Genomic DNA, 14,667 nt, shown 5'->3' on the forward strand with positions numbered 1-14,667 from the left:
AAAGCATTCTGTGTCTTTTAAGCTCAAAACCATCAGTGTCACAGAGCCGAGAGGTAAACAGATGCCTGTGCAATTTCACTGAGGCGACGGCCAGATGTTCCTGTTCACTCGCCTGTTGTGAGCAGTGCAAACATATTGTATGCACTTTCACACTGACAGCACACATTACCCCTTTTGCTAATTGAAAAGTTGAAGTGAAGGACAGTGGTTTCTTTAGCAGCCTTCTTCTTCTACTTTTAAAAATTTATCCTGCCATCTTCAAGAAAGGACGTCTCTCCATATGCCAGGAACTGAAGCACAGGCCCCCCTTCAAGGAGCTTCCTATAGTTTAGGTGTGATGAAATGTGTCTCCTAGAAACAGTTTCATTCTCCAGTGTCCAGATTCCCTTTAGTTCTTAGGGCTACCATCCCCGACAAAGGAATAAAACTGCACCGGGCCTCCACCGAGGCACCTGTCTAATGAAAAGCCCTGGACTGGTAATCTGAGACAGGTCATTAACTTCACCAAATGATGTCAGCTTTGAGGCAGACATAACAGCATTTGTAATGAAGTCATTTGTAATCTCATCAATTTGAAATCTGCCCAAGTATCTTTTATTTCAAAGCCCTTGAGATGAAGAGAGCTTCACCTGGCAAGGGGAGGAAGGGCCTGCAGAAGCTGTCCCAGGACTGCGTCTGAGACCACTGGAACAAGCGTTACATGAGTTTGAGAAAGGAAACCCAGTCTGGCACAATCAGGACTTGGGTAGACTAGAACGCTGAACTTTCCTAATCAAAGTATGGGCCCCAATATTCAGAAAAATGTTGGCTCCACAAAACAAATCCCGAAGATTGTTGAATGGTTTCACTGTTTTAACAAGGCCAATTCTTATTTTAATCCAAAGTGTCCATCTAAAACCCAAGGTCCTAAGGAACATAAATGGACTGTTTGAAAGATATGCATATTTTATGCCCTCTGTATAAAAGCTAATATACACATATGTCATATGTGTGTACAAATAACTTAGGTGCATGTATCCGTGCAATAGTATTTACGAGAAATTCTTAATATGGAAAGAATTGATTAGTTATTAGCAATCCTAAAAAGATTCCCCAATTCTGTTCATTTTGCTCTAAAGAAAATAATTTTTGAAATTCGAGCGTAGAAACAGACGATGGATTCCTGTTTTCCTTCACTGTAACAGGCCAACATTTCAGAGTTTTACCTGAGAAAGCCATTCTTCGTCTTCCTGTCCACTGTGGTCAGAAGCTAAACTGTCATAGGACCCATGCCGAGTAATGGGCCCAGGACTTCCAGGGGGAACCACTACAGGAAAAAGAAAACATATTTAAACAAGTCTAATCCACGCAATGGATAAATGAATGTAGGCACAACCATCCTGGGAACTATGGTGCTTTAAAAGATAAAAATGTGACATTAAATGTATAAAGGTTAATTCAAATAATTAAGGAACAAAAAAGACTGAATTTCTTAAGAATAAAAGAAAGGTCTTCACTTAAGAGTACACTTTAAAAAAATCTGGGTAGGAATTTAGTCGTGACATATATCAGTGTAAAAGAAATAAACAACCACCTGTATCTTAATAGCACAAGCATATGTAAAAGCGGGAACAATTCCCTATTTCCTACCTTCAGGATTTAGGACATTTAAATCACCTCCAATAAACAGACAAACAAACAAACAAACAGTATGATGCAGTTCCTATAATTCAGGAAGAAATGTTTAAAACAAACGTCAAATAATAAGATTTTTAAAGAATCTTTCATATAAATAGAAGACATAAAAATACATTTTTATTTTTAAAACATTTTTAATTTCTGAAACATTTCATTTATCCAAAATAATTTCATTTTCTTGAGGAACGCTGAGCCCCTCTCAAACAGATGGGAATGTTCTTCAGTCATTTTTGTAAGCCTCTCCTAGAGAGGTGTGACGTTTCACTTCAGGCACTCCCCAAAGAGCTCTGCTCTGCGCCTGCCTGGATGATGCCAGGAATCTACACTGCACCTGCATGAAGAACCCAGTCCCATACAAGCCAGACCCAGACAGCAATTCAAGAGCCATGTTTTTCGTTAGTCTGTGCTCCCTTGCGGCAACAAGCTCCCTACCTTCTCCTTTCCCTCCACCTTGTTTTCAATAAACCTCTTCTTCTGAATCTGTTTCTCCTCCTTTCTTGATTTCTTGAGTTGGGGCAAGAACCCCTTCACCAGTGACAGGAGTATATAGGCTTTAAATATAAAGAGCCCGCTTTCTCACATGAAGAGGAAACTTTGTTCAGTCAAAATAATTCAACAATGATTTACTGAGTTTCTACCATGAACCAAATGTTATCCCAATAAAACATAGTTTCTTTTTAAAGCACTATACTATTTATTTGCTTAACTTCATAATAAAACTAAATATTTTTAGACCACTTTTATAGTTGCAGAGATAGAGATTTCTCATATACTCTCTACTTCCACATACCATTTTAATACTAAGAGAAATAGAGCAATGAAATACTGGGGAGAAACAAGAAAAGAAGGAAGTAGATGAGTATTAAAGATATGTGGAATAGAAAAGAATGAGAAATAGAAAACAATCTCATAATTTCCACCACCTAGAGATATACTTCTACGCATGCATTTTCTTTCAGCTACACTCCTGAAAATAAAATCAAAGCATATGAACATATTTTAATTTTTAATGCATATTCCCAGAGTTACACACTCCCGCCAGCAGTGACAGAGAAGGCTAATCTCACTGCACTTTTGGCAGGACAAGGTGCTGTGAAGAACTAAATCTTAGTGAATCAGGGAGAAATGGACAGAATAGAGCCTAGGGAAAGATTTTAAAGGACACACACTTACAAATAACTTACCCTAACTTACTGGGAGAGGAGAAATGGTACCTAAGACAATTACTCATCATGGGGTGGGGGTGGAATAGTATTAAAGTGTAATTTGCAGCAGTGAAAACTATTTGCTACTAGTTCTTCAACATCGCAGCTGTACAGCTGACAGGCATGTGGCACAAAACCCAAGTGATCATTTAAGTGTAATACCTAATATTTTGTGATTTTTTCAATATCACAAAGAAAATACCATAATAATTATTCTAATTAATATTTAACCAACCTCTTGGAAATAATTTTGGTGCATATTGCAAAACTGGTATCTAGAAGTCAAGACAAATATCTAGAGTTCAGGACATACTTTAGTAAGCAGCTGAGGGCAGAGAAGATTTTTAAAGAGGCAAAGGGAATAGGCCCCGTGGATATTTCAGGGGAAAGTGTTACAAAGACAACCTCAAGTACCAAGATTCTGAAGTGGGAACAAAAAGGAAATGTTTTAGTAACATCAGGAAGCCGGTGTGGTTTTGTGTAGGGAGCGGAAAATGAGTCAGGAAGACAAAGGGGACAGGGAAGGAGGATGAGAAGATCACTGAAGACTTTTTTAAAAAACTAAGGATTATGTGATGGGAAGATATTGGAAACCTCTAAAGAGAAATGAGAAATTATACCGGTGTATAACAAACTAGTACCTAATGTGAATTTTTTCCCAAGAGTTTACATTGCCTTCTATATATGCTGAGCCTATGCTAATACCTGTCACAAAACATTTATTTTGCACTCTATAAATATTAAGTAAATGGATGGAGTTTTGGATTCTGGACTAAGTAATGACATCAGAATGGCTAGACATTTATATATCCGTCATCAAAATGGGACAAACTTAAGAAATAACCCAATGACAGGGATGGGGTGAAGAGTGGAAACAGAGATAAAACAAGATCGGTCATGAGTTGTTGAAGCTGGATGAAAAGTGCATGGAGAGGCATTCTACTATCGTTTTCTAATTTGGTATCTGTTAGGAATTTTTCATAGTGAAAAGTTAAGTAAGAAGAAAAAGAAGGAGAACCTTCCACCTCTTCCTCTTCTCAGCCTTCCTTTGTTTTCCAAAATGGGGTAAAAATACAAAGTATATATCTGTGAAACATTAAATCTGAATCTTGAATTCAAAATAGAAATTGTAAGAAGAGTTTCCACACCTTATGTTCACTTAAAAATAGTTTCCCAATTAAGAATGCTTTGAAGCATTCATAAGTATCACAATATAAAAACACAGGTCTGATTATTTTGGTTCCATGTTTCAAAAAAAATATGCTTCAACAAAATTCTCAGGAATTCTTTTAAGCAATGCAGGTGTTGCAATAGCCATGGATTTTACAACAGCATTACTCTACAAATGGGAAGATAAATTATTTAAAATTGAAACTAACACACAGGTCTGATGACATAATTTTTTTTCCAATGTGAAATAAATATCTTTCCCTCTCTCTCACATTTCTTTGCATTTAAAAGTTTCCCCAATCCAGGTAGGAAAAACATGCCATATTTACTAACTTGAGGAAGCAAGGACATACCAGGTCACAAGCAAAATGAATTCAAAAGCTTGACGCTGGGATAAGAAAAAGAGATTGAACGTATGACGAGAGCAAAACGTCCATGCTCTCTGACCCGTCAATTATTAGGAAAGATTCTGAAACTGGACCACACGTGCCATAAACAGAAAAGGGGAAAAGAGTTCCCAAGGAAGGGCAGGAATTGACAGAATCCCAGAAGGAGTTGTAGGGATGAAGAGCTGTGAAAACTCATGCCTTAGAGTTCAAGGAAGTAGCAAGAAATCCCACATGGTGCAAGAGGTAAGAGGTGTGTACATCAGCCGAGGCTGTAACAACCTCTCCACGTTCTGCAGGCATCAGAGGAGAATATCACTATGTGTCCCAAACTAATATGAACAAGGTCCAAAGAACAGACAGGCTCTGAAGTAGAAACAAGGATGAGACGTATATGCAGCAAGAACCAATAATAAAGCAGGAAACTGGGACGTGTCAGTGGTTTCAGCAGGGATAAAATGTCTCCAACTCTCCCATCTCATCATCTCTGCACTCTGTAAGCCTTATCAAATTTAGATGCAATTTTGGGGAGGTTATTCATTGATTGAGATGAATTTTCCCACGTTTGTTAGAATGGAGGTGCAAAAGAGAACTGACAAGAGTTTATTTATTGAAAAATGAGTTGCATACCTTGCAAGCCTGAGTTTAATGAACAACTATACATACATACATACATACTACCTAAAGAAAAACGTTTAGTATGTTTTACGTACCAACTGTTCTTAAATAATTAATAAAACTGGGGCGGGAAACACATGGATTTTGAAACAAAAACATCTGCTATGTTCCATCCCTACTTTATCTCTACTAGTAAAATAATTTAAAACATGCCTATCCATCTAACTAAAAAGGATACACTGTCAATTGACTTTAGAAAATACAACTTCAAAAGTACTGCCTCCACGCAGGCATTTGATAAGTACAGATGAACAGGGAGGGCTGGACCAGCAGACCATTATGAGGTCACTGTGAGCCAGACTTTGTTTATATTGTGTTCTCAGGAAGGCAGACCATGCTTCTAGTGAGTAAATAAGAGCCAAAAAAAAAATCACTATGTGTATTTTGCTGTCTTACAGTGATATATGGGGGGGGGGTATGTGTGTATACATGTTTCTATATATATTTTTATGTTTATGTACAAAGCAAACCAAAACAAATCTGCTTCAGTGCCGACCTTTGTAAATTAGTCCTGTTAATCTAAACCCCCCCAAAATTCCAAGTCAGTAGAAGAACATGAGTAAAATTATACACAAAAAGAGTACATGGTTTTTTGATAATGCATCTTACTCTGAATTCCACATAATAAAATTCTCAATATTAAAAAATGGAAAATGTCAATTCATAATGTAACTTCTCAGGTCAATAAATAGCTTGCATGAGTTCTCTGGTTTTGTATTTTAGGTGTCTTCTGTACCATAATTTAAGGATCAATGGGTATATAATTTTTACAAATTATCCACATAAAATACAGTATTTATGAGTTATAGGAAGTTAAAAGCCTTGATTGAGATGCTATTAAAAGTACAGGCACAAGGTATAAGCTATATAAATAATAACTGCTAAATTAAAGTTATAAACATTATACTAACAGACATTGAAAGTGACTCTGAAGTTGTCTTTTTAACATGGATCAATGGAATGAATATACATTAATATTTGTAGGTTAGAATATGTAGGTTTAAACCAAGGTTCCAAGGATGAATTCTTTCTAGGCCTGGAGAAATTTTAACCTGTTGACATTTCAGTGTTTTCTCTCAAGTAATAATATATCCTCAATTTCAAGGAATCAAATTATTTCTAAAATACCCAAAATTTAACAGCTGGCTCTCAGTAACGAAGTTCATCTGCAACAAATCTAGTTTTCTTGTTATAAAACAGAAGTTTTTATCATTGGTCCACTGAATATACCTTATATTAGGGTACGTAATTGCTTTTCTTAGTGTATTTGACATGGTTTAGGTATTTGAAAAAACATTTCCTAGCTATGGAGTTTACAAAAGAATACATAGGGTCTAGGTGTTCCATTAAGATGAAAGAATACAAAAATATATATATTATTTGCTCCCAGAACCATTTGCTTTTAAAGCAATGAAAGAAAAAAGATTTGACAATGCATATCAAAGTTAAAAGACTAACCACATATGGGTTATAAGCATCCTTTTTACATAAACTAACACAAAGCATAATATTGAATACAGGACAGTGCTTATTTATAAAACCAAGGAAGGGAAAATCCATTTGGTTCTGTTCTTCTTCTAGTACATTTCTTGAACTACCAGTAATAAATTCTCTTAGCTGGAGCTCTGGAAGCTTCGGAGAACATGGCTAATGAACTACAGGTTCTGCTGCTAGTGAACTCCACGCTCCCAGCATTAGGAGACGTTAAAGAGCTGTTCTGCTCCCTGAAATGAATCTCAATGCAATTGAATCAGGGAAATCTGCTTCTCGAATAAGGGAGAAAACACTGCTAAGAATGCTCTCTATTTATATATAATCAATATAAGATTGCATACCAACTATACTTAAAATTTTTTTTTACATGGTATCTAGTTCTTTGTGAGATATAGCTCTTGGCTCTCACTTCCACTGAAAATCCTAAAACACGTTCATATTCTGAATATATAGGTCTAGAAAGAAACTCAGAGAGTCTTTTAATATGAAGAAACAAAGACAGATCTAAAGGTTTTTATCTGCTGAGGTGAGTGTGAGCTGGGTCACACCGGCAGCTCAGTGGGCAGCGGAATAAAGCAGACTTCAGATTCAGGACCAGACACAGCTTTTGTTCCCCACCCTCTACCCTATCCCACCAACGCTCCGTAAACAACGAAACTCTTACCATGCTGAAGTCTTTAGCGGAGACCTGAGAGGTGAATAATGTTGTGCCAGAATTATTCAGTCCTTTAGGTTATTTAGGGGAACATGTTGCTTTTTTCTAGCAACAGAGAAATTTGTGAGTTAAATGACATCATGCTGCCTTGAATGAAACAGCTCAGGCTCAAAGTTCACCCAAAGGCCAACAGTGATAAACTCTCATCCAAGGACAAACTTCAATATATTTTTGGTACTTATTAAAAACAGCATTTACATAACAGCCATACAATGAGAGAGGGCTCTTTACCAAACTCTGTTTCTGATCAGAAAGCACTCAGGATCTGAGGAAGAAATTCTGCTTGGGAATGTACTTTCTTAGTACAAAAACTAAAATTTGCCTTTTAAAAAGAAAGGCTCAAAAGACAGTCCAAAAGCAAAACGGTCTAAGGCATTTCCAATGAACAAGCAATTCACCCAGGAAGAGACGCAACAGCCAACCAGCATGTGTAAATAGTAGTAATAAGAGATTTGCTCATTTAAAGTTAGGCTTTCATACTCTCAAACCAGCAAAAACTAAACCCTGGCCTTTCTAAAAACAATTTTTTAAAAAGTGAGAAAGTTCTCAGGTTAAAAATAACACACTTAACTACCTTAAGAAATAAGTAGGATTCTTATTCTTATCAAGGGACTATTTCTTCTGAACACTAGAAAGACGTTTTTCTCCGTGATTTATGAATGTTTCAATGTAAATGTAAAGGAACTCACTGAATTTCATAGGGAGCAGTTAAGCAATAGCACTGCATATTACCGGCCATTCCGTTCTAATATTAGGAGCCACCTCTTGTACCAGTGCAGTAACAGTCAAAGTGTTACAATCCACAGACGGGGGAACAAGCTGTACCTATGTTCCACATTAAATGCATCAGTGATCTTCCATGCACCCCTACTGTGTGGAACCACAGATGTTCTCTAATGAATAAAGTTTTCTAATAGTCACTGTACATCTCAGGTTTCCTTTTATTCCACATTCTCAGAACAGCCACAGGCAGATATAATTAGAAACACGACACGCTGTCATTGCCTGAGATAACAGACTCCACTGAAACACTGGGTGCATCTCTGCCCTACTCCGCTTTCTTCTTCCTGCCCCCAAGGTACCACGTAATATTCTCAGGGAAGACAAACCACGGAGTCTTCATTTGTTATTCCTGCTGCCACCAGGGTCACATGACATTCAGTGGCTGGACAAATTACACCTGAAGGTAGTCTGGAAGGGTTCACAATTTAGTTTGGCTCCTCATCGTAAAACATAATGGCTTCATGCTATCCTTAAGATCACCTACCCCACTAAAAATTTCAGACTGTCCCAATATACTTCTGAGAAATGAACAGACTGCAACAATCCCTTCAAAACATTTTCAATTGAGGTCAAGGTGGAGTTTATTTACCTGGAAAGATGTACACAATGCTTATTTGATGTGCATTACAGCAACTCAATTCATAGTACAACTACATTATATAAACATTAAAACAACAGCAGGATAGCTAAAAAAGTCAGTCCACCTTACCATTTTAAAGGATCATACTATGACTGTATAATACCTTCCTTGTAGATTATGGATAACAACTTTGTCTTACCACAGTTTACATAATCTCCCCAGACATAGAAGTCTACATCTGAACAAATCCATTCTTATCAAAGCTCAGCTTCAGTTACAGAAGTGTCTCCTGAAAAGGGATGGGATGGCTGAGGATAGAGATGATTTATTTTCCACCAAATATTCCTTGGTACATTTTAAACTGTGTATGCCATATACCTGTTTAAACATTAAAATTCATAGAACATTGTGAAGGGAAGCACACTAAAATTGGTGTGGAATCCAAGAAGTCAAAAATGGAAAACAAAGAAATCAGATGCATATCAGTGAACGACGGAAACCAGTGCATGGAAGAGTTGAGCTTACCACATACTGGGTGAGACAAAGTCCCCTATTTTCTTAGGTTTGGAGATATTTTCTTTAAAAAGGGGGGGGTGTGTGTGGAAGTGCCTATGTATACACGCTCTCACTCCACATGTATCCACTGATCACCGCCTTCGTTTTTACACACACATATCAAATACAGGGCCAGCTTTTAGCAAATGCTCAAGTACACGGTAGTATGTGTTTTGGTTGAGGAAAGGGACTATTTGCTGGAGGCTAGAAGTTCTCCTACTGATGATTCTATGTATTTAGAAATATAAGCTGTTATCCTTCAATAGTGGCAACTGTATTCTCACAGCTAACCATGTAGTTTAGATGCACTTCTTTCAGGAAAAATCAATTCTCCATTCTAAGTTCAAGCAACACCCCGAAATATAATATCCTCTATAAAAGACTAAGGTGAGTAGGGGGTATGCAGTAACTAATGCAAATTGATGTCTTAAAAGTAAGAAATCACTGTCTTGGGTCATCGACGCATTTAGTCATCAATGTACAAGTTCTTGCAAGTAGGCAATAAGCCAGTTACTGCAAACTTTTTGTTCTTGATCCCACCTACAAAGACATATTTGATGAACAACGAATCTAATGCACTCAGTCCAGCCTTCAGAATAAAGTGTGACCAACAAAAAGAAAGGGGAAGGTATGATTTGTAAATGGAAAAATGGCAAAAATCACATTTTGCAAAGAGTTAATGCAGCTTCTTCCATGCTCCACTTATTCATTATCTAGTTACATACTAGATAAGTCTAGATCATTATACAGCAGGAAGAATTAAGTGCAGATTTTCTCCTGCCTAAGCAAAAGAGGCGAAGTTCTTTTGGCATGGAGAGTTAAAAGCTTTCAGACGTGGAAGACATCAACATTTCCAACATATACTTAGAACATAATTTAAAATCTTTCTAAATAATCATTAAGGTCCATGATGAATTCCATATAATAAAGAAACTATATTCAAGATTTAACTCTAAATCAGAAAATTCACAGAACCAAGATAAGATAAGGGAAAGAGAGAGAGAATATCAGCCCACAACCACGGTAGAGTTTTCTCGTCCAAATGCAAGAGGATGTTTTCTGAGGCTTCCTCTCCCCGTTACTGGTCCACAACATAAAACTACTGAAGAGAGTTATCCCCATAAATCATTGCTACTATGTCACCTATGTATTGTATAATGGCATGGCAGTTTTATTGTTTTTTATGTCCTTGCCATTAGATGTATACTAAAATATTCAGGTATAAAGGTATAATAGCAGGTGACTTTCTCATAATACCTTATTCACCTTACATTAAAGAAAGACAGAAACAGAGAGAGAGAGAGATTTTAAGGGAACAAAAGAAACAAGAGTGCAGAACGTTGTTAATTGTTGAAGCGGGGTATTCAGTAGATTTGTGATACTATTCACTGAAATTCCGTGTATGTTTGAACAGTCCCATGATAAAAAAAAAATTAGAAGATTGTTGTGTGAATCTTGGTCAGCAGATTGATAACAGTCATTTTGATTCTTTTCTTGGCTAGGATATATGTTAAGTATTCAGGACTATAGTGTGTTCACCCTGGCTGGTTTGGCTCAGTGGATTGAGCGTCGGCCTGCGAGCTAAGTGTCGCTGGTTCGATCTTCCAGTCAGGGCACATCAGAGAAGGAAAACTCTGACTCCAAAAAACCTCCGCTGCCTTGCGGCATACCTCTTCAGGGGAAAGGCTAAGGGAGTAAACCCCGACAGAAAATCCGGAGCCGGAGTCCCTAAGGCGGTTTGACGTTGTAGTCAACACCGGCAACTCCTGCGGCGCACCTGAAGCCAAGCTGTATTGACTCCGTCTTTCCCTTGGATCCTTCAGCTGCGAAGAGAGGGGGGTTCTGCTGCATGGGCAACAGCAGACCCTCCATATCACCCTGCCCAGGCTCTGTAGCTTCAGCTTCACTGGAGAGGACACTCCAATTTTAGACTCTTAAGAAGCTACACCATCGTCTCTCGAGACGGACGGCTGCCGACGACGACGAGTGTGTTCACAGAGCATTTTATGTGTGAGAATCATCATGTTAATGCCTTTAGCTCTGGTTTACAGTGTAACATTTAATTACCATATTCCATAACAAATTGAAATAACCCTTCCTTCCTTCCTTCCCCTTTTTCCCTTCTTTCTTTTCCTTCCTTCTCTTTTTCCTTCCACCCCTGTCTTCTTTTTCTTTCTTTCTTTCCTCGTCTTTCCCTATCTCTCCCTCCCTCTCATTGCTTTCAAAAATTTTTGTTGAAAATCACCTCAATAATATTATATAAACATTTATTTACTATAAAGTCAAAGAATATGGAGTTAAAAAACTGAAAGACTCACTGGAATAGTGAACAATGATTCCCATAATAATCTCAGAAACTCAAATGTTCTTCTGCCATTTCAGAAATCTTAGGATTAAGAATCTTACCTTTTTAGGTAAAAGTTTCAGAGTCTGAAGGCAATGATGAAACAGAACTTCCAGAGGAAAACTTTTCAGCATGCAGAGGACACCAAGAAAAATTTCACACTCTAAATGTTATTGAAGGAATGAAGATGTCTAAGAGACATTTTCAATTTGCATCAATAAATTAGAAGAGCTAAGGGAAATTTATTTCTACAGCACTGAAAATGCACAACTCAGGAGAGAGCCATACTTGTCCAGGTGACCGTTTAGGAACAGGAAAGATATGATCTAGCACAAATGTTTCTCTTCAGTGTTGTTTGTTAACAACAAAGCATCTCTACCTGGGTCACCTGGTCACTACGCAGTCAAAAAGCACCTGGAATTGAGAAAGGCAAGAAAGACCTCAAAGGAGAACAGGATACTATTTCTATTAATGCCACCTACAAACAACAGACTACCTTTAGTGAATTTTTATTCTATCCAAGATAGGAATGATCTCATTTAACCTGACAAAAACCTGCAAGAAAGGTATTTTTAATTCCCATTTTAAAGATAGGTAAACTAAAGCTCAGGGAAATTATTTGCTCAAAGTAACCCGGCTAGCAAATAACAGAAATAGAATTTAGAACTGCAAATTCCAAAGACCATGTTCTTAACTTGAAGAATAAACTGCTGAGACTTCCAGCCAAGATGGAGGCCTAGACTGACACGCTCCATCTCCCTCCACAACTGAGAAGGACTACAACTACCACAAAAACAGAAATAACCAGAAGTTCCAGAAAATAAAGCTACATGTAAGTCCAAAGCATGAAGTTATAAACAAGTGGGGCTCGTCCGGACAGGCAGGAGGGGTGAAGCCAGGGTGGAGAGCTCAAGCTGTACTGGCTGCCGCAGCTGCAGTGAGGACAGCAGGACAGCGGTAAGTACAGACACTCATATTTAAGGGGAGGCAAGAAGCACCTGGGGAGCACCCCTGGCTGCAGACCAGACCCGTCTGCTTGCAATTGCAATGCCAGGGAAGGCAGACCCCCACTGCCTTGGACTGTGAGGCCCGGAGGGGTTGGGGACAGAGGAGGAGGCTCCCGGTCTCTCAGCGGAGAGAGAACGGCAGGAATTCATCTTGGACCCCCGCCCCCGCAGAAAACACCACAGCATGGTGAGAAGGGTTGAAGGGTTGTGATAAGTGCACGGGGCTCTGCCCCCTATAGCATAGGAGGTGTGACAGCCCCGCCCAGGAAGCAAAGGTAAACACAAAAATGCCAGGATGGCACAGATCATGATAGAGATCCCGGTGACACAGCTGACCAGCCAGCAAATATCTACTCTAACAAAGCAGCAGGTAGGAAATCTTTCTGAGGCTCAGTTCAGTGCTTTGGTTATATGAATGCTTACAGACCTAACGGCAGATCTTAAACAAGACAGGGAAGGAATGAAGGCTAGTCCTGCTGAAATGAACGAAAATACATACGAAACTAGTGGTGAGGGAAAGAAAACCAGAGATCAAATCAACAAATCGGAACATAGGGAAGGAACTGTCAACCAGCGCAGAAAGAGGAAACGAAAAGTGAGGAAAGTAAGGAGAGGCTCAGAAACCTATGGGTCAGCTATAAGTGAATGACAAGGTTGCCAGAAGGTGAAGAAGAACTAGAGGGAGGGATATGATTGTGGGACAAGGGGTGGGCTGGGTGGGTGGGAGCAATGGGGGAAAAATGGGACAACTATAATTGAAAAACCAAAAAATAAAATTAAAAAAAAGAAGAAGAAGAAGAACTAGAAATTGAAAAATTATGTGAAAAAATAATGAAGCAGAACTTCCCTAACTTGGGGAAGGAAATGGACTTACAGGTCCAGGAAGCACAGAGAGTTCCAAAAAAACTGGACCCAGGGAGAACCACACCAAGATACATTATAATCAAAATGTCAAAAATTAAGGATAAAGAGAGAATCTTAAAAGCAGCAAGAGAGAAGAGAATTACATACAAAGGGGTCCCAATAAGACTATCAGCTGATTTCTCAAAAGAAACTCTGCAGGAAAGAAGGGACTGGCAAGAAATATTCAAAGTGATGAAAAGCAAAAACCTACAACCACGGTTACTCTATCCAGCGAAGCTGTCATTCAGAATAGAAGGGCAGAGAAAGTGCTTCCAGGACAAAGTAAAACTGAAGGAGTTCATCAGATCCAAACCACTGTTATATGAGACATTAAAGGGACTTGTTTAGGAGGAGGGTAAAAATTATGAACATTAAAATGAAAACTGTATCACAACAACCAACAACAGAAGCTAGGGAACTGAAACAAAGGCAAACTAAGTAGGCAATGAGAGTGGGAAAAGAATTATAGGTATGGGGAACATTATGGGGGGAGGTCAGCGGGGAGGGTGAAAGGGGAAAGGGAGGGAGATGGTACAGGAATTAAGAAGCATAGTAAGAGGGAGTGGAGTAGACAGGAAGATGTTGAGAAGAACTATATGCACAATCAATGGGCATGTACTGGGGGGGACAACTGGGGGGGTCACTGGGTGGAGGGGAACAAAGGGAAAAGAAATTGGGACAACTGTAACAGCATAATCAATAAAGCGTATTTTTAAAAAAGAATAAACTGCCTAAATTCATCATATCTTTACCTAGTAAGTTCATTATTTTAAATTAAAATTTTCATATGAAGCATGCAAAGAGATGGTGTATCTCAGATATCAACTATATTATATCACTCTCTTGGAGTTTCCATGATTTCTGTAGTCCATGTCTCCTTAATATAATCCTTTTTCTCATCTATGTAAATATCTATGTATCCTGATCAGAGATACTATCTAAAGCTATCTAACAAAGGAGAAAAATTACTTTTTATTTTTAATTAATTTTGTATTTTTTTTATTGTTATTCTATTACAGCTGTCCCATATTTCCCCTGTTGCTCTCCACTGCCCCCCCCCCCACTCCCACACTCAATCCCCTCCCTGTTGTCCATGTCCAGGGTCATTTATACTAGTTCCTTGACTAGATCCTTTCCCTTCTTTACCCCCTTGTCCCCCTCCCCGCTCCC

General features: G+C 38.4%; 1 protein-coding gene across 12 annotated transcripts in view; it reads right to left on the reverse strand.

The window, feature by feature from the left end:
- The window catches only part of BCAS3 (BCAS3 microtubule associated cell migration factor), a 489,419-nt gene that overhangs the window by 254,994 nt on the left and 219,758 nt on the right, over positions 1 to 14,667 (reverse strand). For all 12 annotated transcript variants that reach the window (XM_090257347.1, XM_090257345.1, XM_090257343.1 and 9 more), the window contains one exon: positions 1,206 to 1,306. In XM_090257347.1, coding sequence (XP_090113473.1) covers positions 1,206 to 1,306 — 101 coding nt within the window. The remainder of the gene's footprint in view (positions 1 to 1,205; positions 1,307 to 14,667) is intronic.

This window comes from Furipterus horrens, unplaced genomic scaffold (assembly GCF_987537825.1).
Source record: "Furipterus horrens unplaced genomic scaffold, mFurHor1.1.pri manual_scaffold_11, whole genome shotgun sequence".
Taxonomy (NCBI): Eukaryota; Metazoa; Chordata; class Mammalia; order Chiroptera; family Furipteridae; genus Furipterus; species Furipterus horrens.